This window comes from Labrus bergylta, chromosome 14, assembly GCF_963930695.1.
Source record: "Labrus bergylta chromosome 14, fLabBer1.1, whole genome shotgun sequence".
NCBI lineage: Eukaryota > Metazoa > Chordata > Actinopteri > Labriformes > Labridae > Labrus > Labrus bergylta.
Genome location: NC_089208.1, coordinates 5,051,570 through 5,065,082, shown reverse-complemented (window position 1 = coordinate 5,065,082; position 13,513 = coordinate 5,051,570). Strand labels below are relative to the sequence as shown.

The window sequence follows — 13,513 nt, the reverse complement described above, 5'->3', positions numbered from 1 at the left end:
CTTCAATCGGCAGAAAAATGTTTACATTAAGTTATAATGATCTATTTTCACCTTCATCGAATCCCAAGTGACTAACTAAAAACACACATGTGTGTACCTGTGATAAGTTGTGGTAGCCGGTCGTTGATGTACATCAGACAGTAGGCACTGGCGTTGGTCATCCCCCCGAACGAGTCTCTCTCTAGCTCCTCCCACGATGACTCAGTGATGCTTATGTCGTTGTACTTCATCCAGCGCTGGTTGGCGTGGTCGTAGATGTAGGCCCAGTAATGACCTGCTGACGCCTGGCCTTCATGGACCAGCACTGCATGGAGTCTGTAGGGTACCTGAACAAAGAAAAGACCCACCATATAAAACACTCAATCACTACAATTTTGTTTTTTCAAGATTTTGAAGTCAACTTTAAATCCCTGCAGGAAAATATTCCTCTGATCTGCTCCTATTTGTATTCTACTGCTCTACTTTACATTGGATTATTTTTGGATTCCCTGCAGTCATCAATGAGTTTCATCTTCTCTCAAGTCGATGCCACTTCTGCAGCTGTAGATGTTAAACATGTAATTGAATTTGCTGTTTGTCAGAGTGAATCGTGTGAGTGCAAGTCTCACCTGGCAGAGGTTGTTGTCTGAGTACATGCCCTCCAGCATCTGAGTGAGCTTGTCAATACTGGCCTTGAGCTCTACAACACAAACAAAATGAAAATCCCCAAGAAGGAAAACGGATTAATATAGAACAGCTGCAGCAGAGAGGAAATTCATTTCTCATTTATTTTTACACTTACTGTTTAGTTATCACGACTCAATAATAACAAAGCGAGGGAAAGTAAGGTCGCCAGTTAGTATTCAAGTCAGAGAAATACAGTAGAACAAAATATGACAGGCATGAGTCCAAGGGAGACACAGGCATATATGGCCATTTTTCAAACAGTTAAGCAGCTCTGTCAGTCTTCTTTGTATTCCTTAAAGGAAGAACGTGCAACCTTTTTGATCCAGTAGATGAGCACCAGCATGAAACCAAAACAAACTGCTGTTTGGTTACACCTCCGCTATCCTGAAGCCTCCGCTCTCCTCCAGCGACACACCTCCAACCCCACTCACCTCGCGTTCGCACGAAGGAGTTATGAATTAGAACGCACCATGAAGCGAAAAGCGGCAGACAAAATTGTCCTTTACTTGAGCTGCAATTGCCTGTGTCTTTCAGCTCATCATTTGGGTTTTACAGCTTATCAACCTTTCCAGCCAGGACAGGCAGCTATACTACTTCAAATAATGGTCAAAATGACCAACAAACTAATGAACATATTGCAGCATTTAGCAGATAAAGATCCAAATTACAGAGCAAAATATGCAAAACCAACCCAGGAAAATCAACATTTGATCGTCCGAAAAGAGAAATGGAAATGACTGGAGAGGAGAATTGAAAAAAAAGAGAATGAACTTCCTGTTACAAATGAGGCTTACTTTATTTGACTCTCACTATAAATATGTTGATTATTGTGTTAAAACAATGTCAGTGTGTATTCTTATTATTTGTCTTACCGTTTATGTCGTTCTCTACTTCAGTCCTCCAACGCTGTAGGCAGGTCTTTACAAAGTGCAGCTCTTCTTCTGTGACGCTGTGAGGGGCCGGGTGTGGCGGGCAGTCAATGGGGTGTCTGCACTGGGTGAAGGGCTTGTATATGGGAGTCCGCTGGCAACTGGAAACACCGGAAACCAGTCCCTCGGCTGACTCTGTGTCTTCAGGTTCACTGAAGGAAGCAGGAAAAGAAGCAGAGACCGGCTGTAAGGTTTGCATTGAAGAAACTTCAGTCTGTAAACGAGTGCTTGTCTCTTCTTTTGCACTCTACCTGCTATCTTTGGAGGCGGGGTCACTGAGCGGGTGGCTTGCAGGAGTTGGTGAAGGAGAAGTCGGTCTGAGGTCTTCAGCTGGGGAAACACTTGTAGGCTTGGTGGTGGCAAACTCCAGAACAAACTGCAGCACGTCAGCCAGAGGATACTTGGTAGGTCCTGAGCCGTAGTTTTTGTAGCTGTGAATAAACACAGGACACGATCAGTACACGTTTGAAATATTCTACCTGTTTTGTCTTTTGAAAGGAAACGTACCACTCGAGTTTCTGTTGAAGGGCTGCAAGCTGTTCCTTGAGCTTTTTTACCTCACATCTCCGCTCATGGGTCTCCTGTATGTTTTTGTGAAGATATCTGTACAAACATTTAACAATATTGATCAGTATGTGTAGGGATCCATGAAAACAAATAAAATACACACAACACAACAATTTATAATCAACAATTATGGTGCACTTTGCTCTTCTGATGGCAAAAGTTTGTGTGAAATTGTGTACAGCACATGGTGTCCCTTACAGAAAGCTGAATGTTTTGAAGCAGGTAAAGCTAAATGAGGGAGTCATGTCAAAGCTGTGTTATCTGCACAAAGCTCACCTGTCCATATAAACAATTTGAGGGAACTCCAGCTTCTTGTGAATCTTTTCAGGACGGCCGAGCTGAGTGTTGAATTCGAACCTCGACAGTTCAAATGTCAACACCGGTGGTAACTTTTTGAACCACCTCTGCAAAGAAAACAAAACACTATTATCTCTGCAAAGCATCAAACTGCAGAAACACTGAAATACAAATATTCTATTTCTGTACGTAAGTGGTGAGTTGATAAAACGGTTCACCTCTCGTCCAGAAGTGACGCTGTGTTCTGAATGCACCGACTCGATCTCCTTCTCTACCATCGCTCCTTCGAGGCATTCGTCCAGGTTGTTGAAGCCGTTGACCTGCAGAGGGTACTGGCCGAACTGCTCGATGTTACACAGAGTCTTACCTAAAACAGAGTACCACAGGTGTGACGAGAGTGAGACCAGAAATCACTTTTATCTTCATCATTAAAAAAAACATACTCTTGTGTGTTTCATACCTTCATGTCTTCTTTCTGTCACAAAGGTCCCGTAGAAAAGCTGAACCATGGGGTTACGTTGTTTGTCTTCTGCGTTGCTAAGAGGAAACCACGACATATTTATCATGAACAATTGTTCTATTCAGACACCTGTTTCAAGCCGCAACATTTAGGCTCCGGTGACGTTTCGCTTTCTTTCTGAAAATGTGAATTCACAGACTTGGACACCAGTATTATGCCGTCAGGGAATCAATATGAATGTTCAAAGATGTGATCACGGCTGAGCTTAGTTTTGGGAATTTTGAGAAAAAGCAGTCTGAAGAGGGTTAATTAAAGATAGAATAGTAAACTGTGAGGGTGACTTGAATTTGTCACTTACTTTCCTTTGGCAGCCAGCTGAAATGCATCCTCTAACCAGTCGAGAAGTTTGTGAGAAAACTCACTGACATCCTAAAAAGAAGAAAGAAAATGTCCATGTATTGATTCTTAATAAGAATGTGATGTTGTTATAGTAATACTAAAGAACAGATGCATGTTCAAAGAATCAATATGTCGCCAACTCTTTATCTTGGAAGTAGTTAAAAAAAATCTCAATCAAAGGTTAATTTCCCCAAAGGTTTCAAACCAATCTCATCCACAAATAGGACATTTTCTTTTTACACCTGAGCTACAGTGTTTCCATGACAACAGAGCAAACTTAATCTCCTGATATGGTTAAAAGTACATTACATGTTATTCTATGGAATCAATGGGCAAACCTGGCCTAAATTAATGCACTCTTCACACCCAATGAGTGAGCATTTTAGAAGATGCTTTTTCACACAGTCTCCCTTTACACGAGGCGGTCTCTTTGAGGGTTTACTGATGCTGCATGTTTAGGTACAGGCACAATCGATCTCACTCTCTATTTATTCTCCTATAACAGAAATAAAATCTTTATCGCCTTGTTAGAAAATGAGCAAGACAGGAAGAGGAAGAGAGAGAGAGAGAGAGAGAGCAGAGAAAAGACTCAAAAAGAGACACAGTGGTGAGACTTTACTTGATCTGTATTTCCATGCAGTTTCTTTGTTAATAAAATAAACATCCACAAGTAAAAGGACAAAGGAAGTGGCCATACAGCAGGTTGTGTGTACCCTGAAATGTTGCATTAATAAGATCTGAAACAAGATGCTAAAGAGGGGTGTTTGATCTGAGAAGACGGACTTCCCAGATGCAGCAGAAGCAATCTGAACGGCTGAGCCTCAAACACCGCACAGCTGGAGATTATCTAACACCAGATTCATCGAGCAGTGGATCCTTGTTCAGTCTTTTTTTTGTTTGAAAGCTATAAAACACATGATGTAAACTAAAATTCACCTCTTTTTGGTGAACATTAAAAGCCAGAGCAACTTGATTTCATAACGTGCTTCCTCTTGAAACTGGATCCAACTACACGGGACCCTGCACTCAGAGCAGTTCCTTAAAATCCAGGTTTCTCTTTCATGACACAAACATGCTTGTACCTGTTGGGCCTCACTGGTCCTGAAGGCGTCTCGCAGTAACTCCACGGCTGCAGAGGGATCCACAAACCTGCGAGTGGAGCCCACCATGAGGGCAAACAGACAGCGCAGCTCCTGCATGAAAGCTATGTTCCTCTTGTCCTGTTCAGACAAACTCAGAGTCAAACTGTACCCTCTCCAAAACATCTCATCGGGGCTTTTGAGTTTATATTCACAGAAAGGACCTGACAACCTCACTCCATAATGTGCAAAACACCATACATTTAGAAAAATGTAATGGTGTGAATTAAAAGTATGAATTAGATGAGCGCTTTTGTTTACTTTGCGCATCAGGAGTTTACTCACAGAATGGCTCTTACACTTCTCCAGGATTCGCTCAGACAGATGGTAGTTGAGAACCAGCCTCCTGAACACAGGCAGGTGAAAAAGTGACTGTAACGAGAAAAACATAAAGAGACCTTTAATGCCGCCTTAAGGTAAAGGTCAGTTGACCGCCAAATGCGAAATACACTTTAGTCATTTAACGAAACAGAATGCTGTTCCTCACGCTAATATCATTTAGTACGCTATTTTTTTCATCACATTCTTTATTTCTTTGACACAATAAAAGAGCAATCAGCAAATAGTAGGTATTTAAATCAACAAAAACAACTTGTCTGCTTTGCTGCTGCAAGATTAGGACCTCCTTCACCTTGTCATGAACTTCTATGAGTGTGTAGGAGGCGTTCATTCATCTGTAATCTTATTTTTTGTGGATTTCTATGAATGCTTTCTATCAATAAAAAAAAAAACTTAACAGATGGGTTTGACTCCCATCTTGGTCTTTAAATGAATTAAATTAACTTGATGCAAAAAGGCAGACAGTGAAGGCAGGATTTCTTTGCATGAATAAAAAAAATGAACAAACAGAAAAGATGCAGCATGCCCGCAAGATTTCACAAGTTGAGAATATCAAAAAACGTCATGTTCTATATTATAAGTAAACCCTACTCTCTTGCACAATTGATTAACTTTTAAGGAGCCTAACACAAAAAGCTGGTGTTGAAACTTTTCTGCCTAAAATAAATACAGCCTCTTCAGTCAAGTGAACAGAGAGAAGAGTTAAGAATGACCTTTAGCCTTCATGTTTCATTCGTCAAAATTTGAATTATAATTAGTGTAATATTTGGCTGTAACATTGAGGATCCTGAAAGAATAGCTGGGGGAGCACTGTTTCATGTGAAGAGGTTTATTATGCACATTACAAGTTATTAAGATGTTAATTAAGCTCTAGATAAGAAGTTAAAAATGAAAATTGATTTCCTATATCTTCTGGAATAAAACAAGTAAGATGATAATGTCGTGAGAAATATGTTTCAAAGAATGTTTTTTTTATTTGTTTAAACATCATTTTACAGCTCATAGTCCACTTTGTCATGAGATACTTGTTTTTCCCTAAACACATTAAAGCCACTCGTTTAGTCTGGTGTGAGTGACTGAGCCTCGGAGCACTTATGAATATCTTGATCTATATTTCCACACGAGTAGGAAATTCAATTACAGCTTATCTCGGTTTTACTGTAATTTAAAACCACAAAGGATAATAAAGGGAATATGAGCCGACGACTGACTCGTGTGGTCACTCAGCCCGGATCTGATAGCATAATTACTTTTTGAGGGGGGAATGCTTTATCGGGAGTCAGGCTCTGTTTGATCTAAACCAATCAGTTCAAATACAAACAATAACAAACACTAGAAAAGAAAAAAAAAACAAGCAAAATGCTTTAACTTAAACACAGTATGTTCAAACAACACTTCCTCTACTCCCCATTTTTATCCCCAAATCACATCCACCATCCTTTTGGGGGGTTTGACTTCAGTATCGATGTATAGGAGGCGGCGCATCACCGTCCCGTCTCTGTCCATTTCAGACTCAGAAGTAGATCACCGCTCGCTCCATCATCACATCACTGCTATTTAATTATCTACGCAGTCTGTGCGTCTCAACGAGGGCTCTGGTTTCTGCCGAGCCACCTGATAGTCCCGACTCAATTCAGTCCTGGATGTAAGCGTAACAGAATTTGGAGCTCAGAGAAACGTATGCCCATGATTTGTTTTATATTCCCGAAGCTTCTAATAAAACTAGGATGGTACAGAGCTGATGAGAAGTGACACTGAGGGGAGGTCTGTCTGCAGTCTCGGAGTTTCTCAACACATGGGGGAAATACTTCTGAACACGCTCACAGGAAAGACACAAGATGGCAAATAATAAAACCACAGTTACTCTCTGAACAAAAATGAAATTATATTACAGGGTTAGAAGCAGAATGAACTCATCCTTCTCGCCTGGAAACAGCAAACACCCCCCACCTTTAACAGATAGATCAAGGACATTATGCACTTCCTGAAACTTGAAAAAATATGATATACCTTAAAAGGATCACTACAAGATTCCAGGATGATTTGGACCCCTTTTTTAGAGTATTATGAGAGCTTACAGGTACCACTGGATAAGGATGAATAACAACGTTGAGGTCGAACAGAGGTGACTCCCCCCCTTTCTCCTATTTATTTATTTATTTAATTAATTGCATCACTATTATTTCTCTAACTAATTTCCTTTTTTCCTTCCTTTCTTCTGTTTATTTTATCTGACCCTTTTTAAAATTGATTTATTATTTTATGTTTTACATATATTGCTTTACATTTTGTCTGTTTGCATATCTATGTTATTAATTTTAATAACAATAATGCAATATTTATCGTGTAACATCTGGACATGAGGGGGCACTTGGGTGGTGGGAAGGCTGGGTTGGGAGGGAATGATGAGGGAAGGAGTTCAAGTATACTTTAGACAATATCCATTCCATTGTGCTAAACATGTGCAAATGTATATTTGCAGTGTATGTTGCAAACAAATGTACATTGATGTTGCTAATTGAAAACCCAATAAAAATTGTTAAACAAAAAAAAAAGAAGCAGAACGAACATTTGCTGACTGCACACATGGTGCGGCTCTTCTGATGGACTAGAGTTAGAAATCTTGGAAGAGAAATTCCAAGTATAAAAATGTTTGTACGGCAAAGTGAGAGAGACATTTAATGTTTCAGCCAAACAGGATCGAAGAAACGTTTTGAAAAGGTGAACACCCAAGGCTCTGGGTCCACATAGAATGTTTTTAGCAATAAGGAGAGTGCTTGCAGCAGCTCAATGGGTTGTAAATCTTACAACTTTTTAGAAAGTTGCTGTTGAAGTCACCAACGCTCTTTTCAAAGTATGATATTCCCCATATTTTTGTCTGCTATGGATCGAACCCTGTACTCACAACCTCCCTTCTCCGTCTCCAGACAAAGTAGGAGTGTAAGCCTCGTCTGTTTGATGCTCATAGTGAAGGGAAAAAAACTCAAATATAAAACATAAAGTAAAAAGCATGTGAGCACTGTGGATCATATAGAGACAACATGCACGTGCAGCACTTTAATTCTCAGTGCACAAACGCTTTATCAAATCGCACCAGAGCGCACAGCCATCGCTTTTCCACCCGCAAAAGTTATTACCAAACCGGTCCCTCCCTCCCTCTCACCTGGATGACAGCGCTGAACCAGCAGGTGTTTCCAACATTGCGAATGCCCACGGGCCAGTCGTCCTGACGGATCCAGTCTGCAGGGCTGCACATCTCGCTCTGGGCTTCACATCGCTTCCTCTTCATTCTCGCCGCGTTCTCCTCCACACTCGCCTCCAGAGCCCTGCGGTGCATCACATCGCTCATTTCAAAGCAAAAACACTGACGACTCTGTAAACACAGCTTTTATTTTGTTTGAATGTCCTGTGCTGTGTGTGGATTGTAAAATAAGATGATGATAAGTTGAAGAGGAAATACCCTAAAGTCATAAAACAGAAGCTAATACCTGGTATCCTAACGGCAGGATAGCACCATGCTTACAATGAAGACGTTACCATGGTGATGTTTTGGCAAGAAAATCAGTATGATTGAGACAAACCTAGTTAAGCACACAGAATGCTAAGTATAGCTGATAGACATGTCAATTCGTTTTCAGGATTTTGGTCATACAACTAAAAAGGTATCGACTACATTCAACTGTTGTTGACATTGTACTACGCTTTCTGCTTTGGGACACCTGTCACTCATTTTCACAGCATTCTGAAAAGGTAAGCCTATAGGAAAAAAAGCACAACAGCGTCTCCACCTGATGAGGATACTAAAGCTGTCATGTCAGCAAACACATTTCAACTCTGCTTTCCCGATCACTTAATGAATCCATCCTCACTTTTAATATCTCAACATGATACAACTCCCCTCACCAGCAAACACAAAATAAAACTCTCCCGCAGAGTTAATCAGGCCAGCAAAATAATCGGCTCATCCTTCAACCTCCCCCTCACTGAACTGTATGACCGCTCTGTGATCAGGAGAGCCACCCTGATCACAGAAGACCCCTCTCACCCCCTCTCACCCCTCCTTACAGTTAAGGACCTCTGGCCCGGAAAAACATCCACAAAAAAATCCTTCAAACAACCATCCTGAACGAAATCAAATAGACACTTTTTATCAGCCGTTGTTTGAAACAGTCCTCTTTTAATATCTGTACTTTGTGTTTTAAAGGTTAGTTGTGTTTGTTGTTTGAGCCTTGTCAAAGGAGGATTTATGTCACTGTTGGGACGTACAATATAGTTTATCTAATCTAATCTAATGTTTCCAACTTTTCTAAGAATGTCAACCTCATGAAAGGACTAGAAGAAAAAAAGAGGGCGTTTCAGGAAACAATTAATCACCAACTCATGTTTTATGTCAACTACTTAGAAGCCTCAGAGGATTATTTAAAACTCTGATATACGATGTAGCACTTAATGAACCGACAGGATATCAACACAGTAAATTACAAATATGTGTGAAGTCAAGTGCCGACCAGCTGTCTGCCTATTTAAACGAGTTATTACCTCTCATTGACAGCTAGATTTATTAACTTGTATACATTTAGAAACAGGTGAAGAAGAGTTTTTCTTTGTAGAGGGAAACTCTTGCGCTTCAGCTCCTCCACAGATGGAGGTCGGGGCTCTCTGTGAAGGACCTAAGACGTCGGTAATAAATCAAAGGACTCCTTCACGTTTCGACGCAGTTAGTCCTTTTTACTCTAATAAATGTGCTGCAAGTGATCCGTGTGCTCCTGTACTTTCTTTGGATTCTGCTGGTGTGAAGGAGTCCTTCAGAGTTTTTTTTGTCTTTCTTTTGGGAGTTTCTGTTTTGCATCGGCTCAGGTTGTTTGAAGTTACCATGGCTGAATGCCTGTACAATAATCTATCTTATCATTTTAGTTATAAAATCAGAGAGCTCACACACTTCTCAATCCACCATTTACATTTTCATACCATTCTCCGTCAAAGTCGACAGTAAATTAAAAAACAACAGCCAGCTGTGTCAGTTCAGCACTGTTAAAAAAGGGCGCCGTGTTACCTGTGGAATTCTCTCTCTTCTTCCTGGGCATTGTGGGACTCCTGCAGGCTGAGCTCTATGGCCGCCTGAAGCTCATCTTTAGGGAGGTCTGAAGAAACATAACAAAAAAAAACACGCTTAAATAATACAGCTCTAAAACAGTGTCAAGTTCAATTTTACTAACATAAGAAGCTAAATAAGCCGCATAACTCATTTTAAAATAACTCCTCTTTTTCTTGTCAAAATTAACATAATTTGAGCCAAAAAGCTGAGCCTCTGGTAGAAGGATTAGAGTCATTGGAGAAATTTTTGGCCACATGCATTGAAGAAATGAAAGCTACAGGTCACTACTCTAAAAAGAAAAGGCCTAAGTAGCTCTCAAAGGGAGTGCTTGTCAGCCTGTTGAAGTGTACTGTAAATGATGAAGACTGCAACTTATAAATGTATTTCCATTTTGAAAGATGAAAAATATTGCTTACTTTTAAGTATAGTGAATGTGAGTGAGGCTGGTTGTCTGTCTCTATATGTCAGCCCTGTGATTGACTGGTGAACAGTTCAGGGTGTAACCCCGCCTCTCGCCCAATGACAGCTGGGATTGGCTCCAGCCCCCCCAACGGGGAAAAAGTGGTAAAGAAAATGGATGGATGGATTTAAGTTTAGTTTGGCAATGTGTATGGGGGCTTACAAGTGAAAAGTTTTCAAGCTACTTTCTTTATCAGTCCTTACAAACTACATCTTTCTGAACTCATATTGTGAATTGTGATTTTTTTTTCTCATAGTCCACTGCACAGCTCCTACATGGCACCTTTTGTACATTTTGTGTTTTTTTTAACATTTTTAAATTCTATTTTATATATTGTAATGGCTTCTTATACTGTACTATTTAAGTTGTTGCTAGTTCTGCTTTATTTCCTTGTTAATTGTTTAGCACCGATACAACAAGTCAAATTCCTTGTATGTGTAAATGTACTTGGTAATAAAACCCGATTCCGATTCTGATTCTGAATAACTGAGTCGACAGTCCCAAAGATTCTGTTTGAACTTATGCATGGTTAATGGCTTTTTTTTGCCTTTATTGCAGAGATAGGTCATTTGAGGGAGTCATAAATCTGGAGAGAGAGAGAGAGAGAGAGAGAGAGAGAGAGAGAGAGAGAGAGAGAGAGAGAGAGAGAGAGAGAGAGAGAAAGAGAGTGGGAATTGGCATGTGGGAAAGGAGCCACAGGTCAGATTTGAAATTTGCATTGTTTTTTTTTTTCCAATAACAATTTTATTGAAATTTTCAAACAATTTAACAGTTAGAAGACATGTACAAAGACCAAAAGGACTAAAATCAACCACTACAAAAAACAAACCAAAACAGACAATACAATTAAAACCAAAAAAGGCAAATAAAGTAGGAAATAAAAATACCCATTTCCTCATCATGCTCACTTCAAGGTTTTATTAACCTGCCACAGTCCATTCAATTTAAATCCAAATGTCCAGGGCCCGAATTCAGTCCAGAGGGCTTCCAATTCAGGTAAGCAAATCCTTTTGACACTAAATCAAGACTCTCTGGAGGTAGTCCATGAGTGGTTGCCAAGTGATCAAGAATAACTGTTCATTGCCCTTCAGCACTGCACTAATCCTGAAATTTGCATTGTCAAACCTTGTTTTCAAGCCTTTTTATTAATTTTTTAATTTTTTTTTACAGTTTATAGAATTAACTTACAGTTCAATGCGATTAGATATTTATATATATTTTCAAATAGGACTATTATTTTACACTTCCACTAATACAGTAAGAATTGAGCGTGGTCTAATTTTTCCAGTGTACCTTTTTGGCCCTCCCAGGCCTCTGCAGAGGATTCTAAAGGTTGTGGTTCTCCAGGATCCTGAACCTCTGCAGACCGGGTTGTCAGCAGTCCAACAGCATGTCCAATGTCACCCTGACTGGCCTACAAAGAAAAGATAAGAGCAGATAATCTGGATATGTTAAGTGTCTGCAGAATACGGAGTGATACACTTCTGCGAAAGATGAAGCAATAGAAGTAAGCATAAGATGAAAATATGAAACACAAGCAGATAAAAATAAAACTAACAGTGAATATTTAATCAATCAAACACCTGTGAGTGTGTCTAACTGGTACAACAGGTCTGGATAATGTCTGCAACACCCTTAGCTATAGTCTGTTTATTGTATTGTTTCCCATCACTTTAATGAGGTACATTTTAATTAGCGCTCCTTAAGGGTTGTTTCTGTGTGTGCAGTTGTGTTTTAGACTTAAGCAGTGAGCTTGGGTGGACATGTGGCACCCTGAGGTAGCCTTTAATGTAATCAAAGAGTGTTCCTTAAACATTAATTACTCTTCAAGAAGCGTAAAGGATGTGTGCTTTGGCTAACTAGCAGCATGTTTGAAAGTGATTGACTTCCAAAACATTTCTTCAGACATGCATCATGTCCTCTAGAGGAAGGATTGAATTAACTAATGTCAATGCTCACAACATAATCAGCCTGAAAGGTATAGATCCCCAAACACCTTCTTCCCTCTGAAATCCTCCTCTGGCTAATAAATTTAATGGACAACTATTTCTAAGGACTAAGGATTTGGTTCTCCTCTCAATACAGGTATGCTGGCATACCTGTATAGACTTTGGGTTTTTGTTCTAGATCAATTTTCCAAATACTTGTGGATGTAATGATTCTCCGTATTTACAATTTATATGACCAATGTTAGTCTGTTGGCAGATCACCAGGGATAATAAAAGGTCTTACACTCATGGCCTTGTAGAGAATCTGTGGGTCCTGGATGCCAGTGATCTCCCTCAGCTGGTTGATCAGCATTTCACTCTGCTAAGGGAAAGGACATGACAATGGTAAAAAAAAACACCTCACTATCTTTTGGTTAGTGATGGATGAGAATTTGTCGTCCACCAATTTGCCTGAACAAATGGATTAAAATGAAACACAAGTCGGCTACATGTTGGGATCAGTACTAACCAAAAGAGCTCGTCTGGCTCCCAGTTACTGCTCGCATCAAATTTAAAACTCTGCTGCTCGCTTACAAAACTGCGGCAAAAACACCTCTTTACCTAAACTCTATAATCCAGGTCTACACTCCCTCCCACCTTCACAACAAGTCTCAAACTTGAACAGACTTCCAAACTCCATTCAATCTGCAGAGTGCCTTTGCACCTTTAAGAAAAAGCTAAAGACCCAGCTCTTTCATGAATACCTACACACATAATTAAATGATTGAGATGATAATAATGGCGATGGTATTGTTTGATAATGATGATTTTAGGATGGTTTCTATGCTGATTAGAGCTCTAAAGAACAGCTGTCAATGTTGTGCTTTGCCTCTGGTCACTTCCTGTCAGCACCTGTGTGTCCGATCAGACTTAAAGCTGTTGGTTTGCACTTCCTGACGTTGTGTCCTCCTCTCTAGATCCTTGCTTGTGTTGTACTTCCCTTTTGATGTACGTAGCTTTGGATAAAAGCGTCTGCTAAATGAATTGTAGAATTGAATAACAGTATCGATGTAACAGGTGTAAACGATTTGGTTTTGGACGCTTTTTCTTCAGACTTTGAATCAAGCCCGCGTTAACCATATTTGACCTCTTCTGGTAAATATCCCACTTTTTCCCCACAAGAGACACCTGAAGTCAACTTTGGCCCACAATGATTTGTTGGAAACATACTGGG

At 40.0% G+C, this 13,513-nt stretch overlaps 1 protein-coding gene across 2 annotated transcripts in view; it reads right to left on the bottom strand.

Annotated features, from left to right (window-relative positions):
• usp28 (ubiquitin specific peptidase 28) overlaps nt 1-13,513 on the bottom strand; it is a 30,275-nt gene that overhangs the window by 14,216 nt on the left and 2,546 nt on the right. The window contains exons 2-16 of one of the 2 annotated variants that reach the window (XM_029278598.2): nt 12,584-12,658; nt 11,645-11,765; nt 9,850-9,937; nt 7,960-8,122; nt 4,743-4,829; nt 4,401-4,538; nt 3,278-3,348; nt 2,920-2,996; nt 2,678-2,826; nt 2,439-2,566; nt 2,103-2,198; nt 1,847-2,026; nt 1,539-1,747; nt 609-679; nt 98-326 (exon numbers count right to left, since the gene is read on the bottom strand). In XM_029278598.2, coding sequence (XP_029134431.2) covers nt 98-326; nt 609-679; nt 1,539-1,747; nt 1,847-2,026; nt 2,103-2,198; nt 2,439-2,566; nt 2,678-2,826; nt 2,920-2,996; nt 3,278-3,348; nt 4,401-4,538; nt 4,743-4,829; nt 7,960-8,122; nt 9,850-9,937; nt 11,645-11,765; nt 12,584-12,658 — 1,882 coding nt within the window. Of the gene's footprint in view, nt 1-97; nt 327-608; nt 680-1,538; nt 1,748-1,846; nt 2,027-2,102; nt 2,199-2,438; nt 2,567-2,677; nt 2,827-2,919; nt 2,997-3,277; nt 3,349-4,400; nt 4,539-4,742; nt 4,830-7,959; nt 8,123-9,849; nt 9,938-11,644; nt 11,766-12,583; nt 12,662-13,513 lie in introns of both variants that reach the window. The other variant, XM_065963112.1, reaches the window with a different exon arrangement.